General features: G+C 34.0%; 1 protein-coding gene across 1 annotated transcript; it reads left to right on the forward strand.

Annotated features, from left to right (window-relative positions):
- Positions 1-5,317: 5,317 nt before the first annotated feature.
- LOC137636440 (E3 ubiquitin-protein ligase Topors-like) lies at positions 5,318-6,583 on the forward strand. The gene has a single exon (XM_068368865.1). It carries the CDS (start codon positions 5,318-5,320, stop codon positions 6,581-6,583), a length of 1,266 nt encoding a protein of 421 aa, XP_068224966.1.
- The last annotated feature ends 1,336 nt before the right edge of the window (positions 6,584-7,919 follow it).

The following is a 7,919-nucleotide window of genomic DNA, read 5'->3' on the forward strand; positions in this document are numbered from 1 at the left end:
TGTCCTGAATCTGTTAGGCTTCCCCTTTTAGCAAGGGGAATATTTTTTCTCTTATATGTCCTGAATCTTTTAAGCTCCCCCTTTTTGCAAGGGGAGTTTTTTTCTCATGCATGTCCTGAATCTGATAAGCTTCCCCTTTTTGCAAGGCACATTTTTTTCCTCTTGTATATCATGAATCATTGAAGCTCTCCCTTTTAGCTAGGCTAGTTTTTCCCCTTGTATGTCCTGAATCTATTAAGTTTCCCCTTTTTGCAAGGCACACTTTTTCTCTTGTATGTCCTGAATCTTTTAAACTTCCCCTTTTTGCGAGGGGAGTATTTATTTTCCTATATTTCCTAAACCTTATAAGCTTCCCCTTTTTCAAGGCGAGTTTTTTCTCCTGTATGTTCTGAATCTCTTAACTTCCCCTTTTTGCAAGGGGAGTATTTTGTCTTGTATGTCCTGAGTCTGTTAAGCTTCCTCTTTTTGCAAGGGAAGTATTTTTTTCTCTTGTATGTCCTGAATCTATTAAGCTCCCCTTTTAGTAAGGCCAGGTTTTTCTCTTATATGTCCTGAATCTTTTAAGTTTCCTTTTTTTGCAGCCGGAGTTTTTTTTTTTCTCTTGTATGTCCTGAATCTTTTAAATTCCCATTTTGGCAAGGGAAGTATTTTTTCTCTTGTATGTCCTTAATCTATCAAGTTTCTCTTTTTTACAAGGGGAGTATTTTTTTCTCTGTTATGCCCAGAATCTTTTAAGCTTCCCCCTTTTAGCTAGGCGAATTTTTTTTCTCTTGTATGTCCTGAAACTCTTAGCTTCCTGTTTTAGCAAGGGACGTTTTTTTCTCTTATATATCCTGAATCATTTAAGTTTCCCCCTTATTAAAGGGAAGTATTTTTCTCTTGTATATCCTGAATCTATTAGGCTTCCCTTTTTTGCAAGGGGAGTATTCTTTTCCTCTTATTTGTCCTGAATCTTTTAAACTTCCCCTTTTTGCAAGGGGAGTATTTTTTTCTCTTATATGTCCCAAATCTTTTAAACTTCCACTTTTTTGCAAGGCGAGTTTTTTTTTTTTTATATGGCCTGCATTCTTTAAGCTTCTCCTCTTTTTTCAAAGGGAGTATTTATTCTCTTGTATGTCCTGAATCTTTTAAGCTTCCCCTTTTTGAAAGGGGGGCGTTTTTCTCTTGTGTGTCCTGAATCTTTTAAATTTCCCCTTTTTGCAAGTCGAGGTTTTTTTTTTCTCTTTTATGTACTGAATCTCTCAAGCTTCCATTTTTTGCAAGGGGACTATTTTTTTCGCTATGCCTTGAATATTTTAAACTTCCCCTTTTTGCAAAGTTAGTTTTTTTCTATATATCCTGAATCTTTTAAGGTACCCCTTTTAGGTAGGCGATTTTTTTCTCTTATTTGTCCTAAATATCTTAATCTTCCCTCTTTTGCAAAGCGAGCATTTTTCTCTTGTATGTCCCAAATATTTGAAGTTTTTCCTCTCAATAAGGCAGTTTTTTTTTTTTTTTTTTTTTTTTTTTTTTTTGTATGTCCTGAGTCTATTGAGTTTCCCCTTTTTGCAAGGGGAGAATTTTTTCTCTTTTATGTCCTTGATATTTTAAGCCTCCCCTTTTTGCAAGGGGAAATTTTTATTCTTGTATATCCTGAATCTTTTGAGCTTCCCTTTTTTGCAAGAAGAGGTTTTTTCACTTGAATGTCCTGCATCTTTTGAGCTTCCCCTTTTTGCAAGGGGAGTATTTTTTCTCTTATATGTCCGTAATATTTTAAGATTCCCTTTTTGCAAGGGGAGTATTTTTTCTCTTTTATGTTCGTAATATTTTAAGCTTCCCCTTTTTGTATGGGGAGTATTTTTTATCTTTTATGTCCGTAATATTTTAAGCTTCCCCTTGTTGCAAGGGGAGTATTTTTTCTTTTATGTCCTTAATATTTTAAGCTTCCCTTTTTGCTAGGGGAGTATTTTGTCTTTTGTATGTCCTGAATCTATCAAGTTTCCCCTATTTGCGGGGGGGAGTATTTTTTTGTCTTTTGTGTCCTTAATATTTTAAGCTTCCCCTATTTGCAAGGGAAGTATTTTTTTCTTTTGTCTTTAATATTTTAAGCTTCCCCTCATTGCAAGGGGAGTATATTTTCTCTTGTAAGTCCTGAATCTATTAAGCTTCCCCTATTTGCAAGGGAAGTATTTCTGTTCTTTTATGTCCTTGATACTTTAAGCTCCCCCTTTTTGCAAGGCGAGTTTTTTTTTATCTTTTATGTCCTTAATAATTTAAGCCTCCCGTGTTTGCAAGAGGAGTTTTTTCCTCTTGTATGTCCTGAATCTTTTGAGCTTCCCCTTTTTGCTAATCGTGTTTTTTCTCCTCTTGTATGTCCTAAAACTTTTTAGCATCCCCTATAAGCAATGCGAGCTTTTCGAGGGAGAGAAAAAAAAAGAAACTCTTAAATCTAAGAAGTAGTAAGCGATAGTAATGTGACCAACGATGCCAGTCTTGGAAACTACGAAATAAAAATTGACATTATTTTCATGCAATTAATCCTTGTTCCCATTCTTTAGGAAAATTTCTCTCATCCAGATATACCTTCTTTTATTTTGATAAGATCTAATTGGTAATTTTCGTACATCTGTATTCCCCTCACCTTTTATTTCCTCATTCATTAATGAGGAATGAGTCTTACATTTGTATAGATACAATCATTCATATCAATGCACTCACACACATTATATATATATATATATATATATATATATATATATATATATATATATATATATATATATATATGTATATATATGTGTGTGTAAATATATATATATATATATATATATATATATATATATATATATATATATATATATATATATATATATATATATATATATATATATATATAACACCAAGCTAGAAAGAGGTAGAGCGAGTACGGTAACGGTATTAGTAGGTATTTATGTCTTTTATATATATATATATATATATATATATATATATATATATATATATATATATATATATATATATATATATATACTAACAAAACTCAAAGTATGATTGTAAGTCAAGGACCATGGCTCCTCAACCTCTTGACCTCAGCATTGATAATGTTTCTTTAACTTTGTATGACTTTTTAAATTTTAGGTGTGATTCTCGACAAATTTACTTTTGAGAAACACTTTAGGTCTGTGTCCTCTTCAATTACAAAAAAAAAATGGTCTTATTTAGAAAGTCTTTCAAGATATTTGGTGATCAATCTATTCTGAAAAAAAGTGTTTTAATTCTTTCATTTTACCTTGTTTCGAGTATTGTTCTCCTGTCTGGTCTCCAGCTGCTGACTCTCATCTTAATTTGTTGGACAGGAACTTAAGGTCTATTAATTTCTTATTCATTGTGTAGATATTAATCTCTGGCACCATCGTTCAGTTAGTTCATTATGCATGTTGCATAAGATTTTGTATAATTCTGACCATTCTTTACATTCTGATCTTCCCGGACAGTTCCATCCTGTTCGTAATACTAGGTATGCAGTTAATTCAAATGGTCATGCTTTCTCCATCATGAGGCTCAATACTACACAGTACTCTAGAAGTTTTATTCCAGCTGTGACTAAGTTGTGGAATGATCTTCTTAATCCGGTTGTTGAATCAGTAGAACTTCAAAATTTCAAACTCGCAGCAAATGTATTTATGTTGAACAAGCTTACATAAGTCCTTTTATAGTTTATATATCAAATGTCTGTTTTAATGTTGTTAAGTTTTTTAAAATATTTGATTTTAATATTCACTACTTCTTATACCGTTTATTTATTTCCTTTCCTCACTGGGCAATTTTTCCCTGTTGGAGCCCCTGGGCTTATAGCATCTTGCTTTTCCGACTAGGGTTGTAGCTTAGATAGTAATAATAATAATAATAATAATAATAATAATAATAATAATAATGATAATAATAATAATAATAATAATAATAATAATAGTGTGTATGTGTGTTTTATAAATATATGTGCATTGAATAAATTATGTATGCTTAGAAATGCATACTCATTCCTGCATTTTTCAAAAAGGGTATGAATATTATTTTCCATTATTATTTCAAGTGACTTCCATTGAAGTTATGGACTTAGCAATTCTGCATCTGTCAAAACTTAATTCAAGAACTCTCTTGACCTTAAATTAACTCATATGTTTTTAAGATATTGCATTTTCATAACATAATTCAGTCATATTTAAGTGATTCTGGATCTTTAACTTGCAGGCCCCGGAAATGATAACAGAACTTTAGTGTCCAATTAATGTAAGTTTAATGAGATTTCTGAATGTCGTTGAAGATAGGTCGAAGGAGACCGTAAAATGTGATCGAGGAGGTTTTGACATGTGAGCGCCTGCATGAAAAATCGGTTCCGCCATCTTAAAAAAAAATCGATTCCGCCATCTTAAAAAAATCGGTTCAGCCATCTTGAAAAAATCTATTCCACCATCTTGAAAATATTGATTCCCCCATCTTGAAAAGATCAATTCTATCATCTTGAAAATATTGATTCCGCCATCTTGAAAAAATCAATCTTACCATCTTGAAAATATTGATTCGGCCATCTTGAAAAAATCAATTCTATCATCTTGAAAATATTGATTCCAACATCTTGAAAAAATAAATTCTACCATCTTGAAAATATTGATTCCGCCATCTTGAAAAAATCAATCTTACCATCTTGAAAATATTGATTCGGCCATCTTGAAAAAATCAATTCCACCATCTTGAAAATATTGATTCCCCCATCTTGAAAAGATCAATTCTATCATCTTGAAAATATTGATTCCGCCATCTTGAAAAGATCAATTCTATCATCTTGAAAATATTGATTGCGCCATCTTGAAAAAATCAATCTTACCATCTTGAAAATATTGATTGCGCCATCTTGAAAAAATCAATTCTACCATCTTGAAAATATTGATTCCGCCATCTTGAAAAAATCAATTCTACCATCTTGAAAATATTGATTCCGCCATCTTAAAAACAAAGCAATTTCCATATGAAGATTTATGGTGTTGTAATTCTGAAAAGGGAATTGCTTATTTGTGTTCCATTTTAGTGTAATGTTGCGATGCTTAAAGTAGTTCAGTGTCTTAGAAATGCATTGATGGCTGCAGTGGGATTGTTACTGAAAAAGAATGGAGGTGATAAATACTAACATCTCGGAAGGATATATGATTGTTTCTTTACATTACCTTTTTGATAATAGTGTGCATCATATGTCTCACTATTTTCTTGTCCCTGATGCATTCCCAACTCAACGATAATTGTATTCCTTTATTCTGTTGATGCTGTTTGGCATCATACCTTGAAAATGGACCTTCTTTGTTGCTTCCGGTGTCCTTGCAAATGCCTTCGACCTGCATGTGTCGAGCATTGGGAAATGGAGGAGCTCCGTTACAAGCTACATCGGCAAGGTCGCAGAAGAGTAGCTCTGCTCCGCCTCCAGGAACGCAAGGAGGAGATGAGAAGAGAAAAGGAAAGAGAGGAGAGAAGGGTCCAAGAGAAGAGACGTCTTCATGAGCAGTTTGGCCAGAGATATGGCATCGACCGTGCATCATTATCCACTGATGACGGTGATTCGACACCTTGTGGTCCTTTTTATAAATCTATCGCTCAGAAGCGCCCGAGCATAGCACGAGAGTTTTATGCTCCCCGTATTAGCGAAAGCTCCGTAGATGATGCACATTGCAGTAGCAAGGTTACTTACTCTCCAGTAGACTCGCTTGCTGTCAGTGAAGTAACTACAAGGGAGAGAAAGTTATCTGAATCACCGAGCCAGTCTAAGGTTTCTGATTCTGCCATAAGTTTGCATTCACAAGAAATGCTGGAAGCCCCTAGTTGCTCAAAAGCTAGCTCTAGTTCACCGAACCAATGTACCGAAGACCTAACGCCCGGCGATTCGGTCAAAAGTTCTTGTTTCCACATCCTCCCAGATTTGACTAAAGATGCAAGAGAAAAATCTGACTATAAAGATAGGTTGAAGGAACTTCCTGAGAAACCCGTGCGACCGAAATCTTTGCTAGGCCAAGTGATGGTAAACCAGATGACAAATGGCAGAAGAAAGTCCACTACTTATGAGTTAGATGAGAGAGCTCCTGGTCAGAGGTACTCCATGATGAGTTACCGAGACTGGCTAAAGGAAGGCCAGACCAAGGTCGATTACCTCATGCCCCCTATGCAATCTGTGGCAAGTCTCTCCAGATCAAGATCGGAGCCCCGACTTCCCCAGGCGAATGCACGCCAGAAACTCACAGTTAGTAGCGACAGATCTAAAACTAGAAAAGCACAAAAGCAGGCGATGGCCAGGTACGAGCCACGTAGTCGTAGTGCCAGTCGACCTCGGGATCACCACGAGAAAAGGTCGACGTCGAAGAAGAGGGAAAAGTGGAAAGTAGAGAGGAAATACACCGAAACGAGTGGCAGAGCCAATGAAAATCGGTTGTCTATTGTAAGTGTAGAATTTCACTCGGATGTCTTGGATCGTAGAAAGGACCGCGGACATCATTCCAGGCCCACTTCGAATCATGTCTCAAGATCCCGTGGTCGACGTTCCAAAGGTATGACTTCATTTCTTTAATTCGTTCTTGATGTTTTTAAGTAATACTTAATTTATTTTTGGAGGGTTTTCTTTAACTATTCCCTTTTTTACAGCAATTTTCTGCTAGGAAACCATGCCGCAAACAGTATAATGTATAATGTCAAAATCAGGGAAAGTTGTCTGCTTCCACATTGTGCCCACGTTTAAGGTTTGCAATGTCAATCGTAGGAAAATGTGTAGGAAAATATGTGTTTAAAATGTCTTTTTAATTAGTCTATATATATAGTATATATATAAAACCCATACATCTTTGTTTGCAGAGCCCATTAAAAACCAATGATCCTTGATACAAAATTTTACCTAAAGCCATTAGTTAACTTTGAAGTGTTTATTTTGACAGACGCACAGTTTTGTTGGTATAGCTCATTAAAAACCAATGATCCTTGACACTAAACTGCTGCGAACAAACCCTAGAAATGCATATTTGGAAATAGTATCTCATCAGGTGTTAGAAAATGTCAAATTTGGTTTTATAGCCCACCAAGGAAACTCATCACTACGAAATTTGATGTACTTAATCACAAAAGGAATACTGGGTATGATAGGTATATTAACTTTAAAGTTCTGATAGAATTATAATATCTGTACTTTACTTAATACATTGCAAATGGGGAATATGCACCTATTTGATGGTAAATTATATAGAAGGAATTTGTTTTTAATACATTGCTCAAACTGGTCATTAGAAGATACAAAGTAATAAATTGTTAGACAAATATTTGGAGAACAAAATTTTCACTATCATTACAATTAGACATCAATATTGTCTGTATTTATTCTTCTTTTATTTAAAAAAAAAATAATGATTTCATCATCATATTTAGATATTCATAGCGTATGAATATAATTTTAAACAATGCAATGCAGTGATGAAAAAAAAGCATATTGTCAAAGTGCAAAAGTTCTAAATTTACACTAAAATTCTTATTCACAGAAAGGGAACATAAAATGATCGTCTGAATTTAATTGAATTCAGCAAAGTGCAAATGTGAAGCTATAAATAGTATTTTTTCCCTTTTGAAATGCAAACAAGAGGAAAGGAAAAAAAATAAATGACTGATAGACCTGCCTCTCACAGGTAGAAATGTTATCAGAGTTAAGAAAATTTAAGCCTTTTAACTTCAACATTACATATTCCTGGAATTGATCAAAGAATGGTTTATAATGCATGAAGATGTATATTGCAGAATTTCAAAAATATGCATAATACTCATGAAAAATTGTGATATATTAAAATTGGCAAGTAAGAGAAAAAACTTACAGGTTATCATACACACACACACACACACACACACACACACACACACACACACAT

Source organism: Palaemon carinicauda, unplaced genomic scaffold, assembly GCF_036898095.1.
Source record: "Palaemon carinicauda isolate YSFRI2023 unplaced genomic scaffold, ASM3689809v2 scaffold3, whole genome shotgun sequence".
Classification (NCBI taxonomy): domain Eukaryota; kingdom Metazoa; phylum Arthropoda; class Malacostraca; order Decapoda; family Palaemonidae; genus Palaemon; species Palaemon carinicauda.

What these genes read in the sequence shown, in the direction of transcription:
- LOC137636440 (XM_068368865.1), top strand. Translation starts at nt 5,318, where the DNA reads ATGGACCTTCTTTGTTGCTTCCGGTGTCCTTGCAAATGCCTTCGACCT.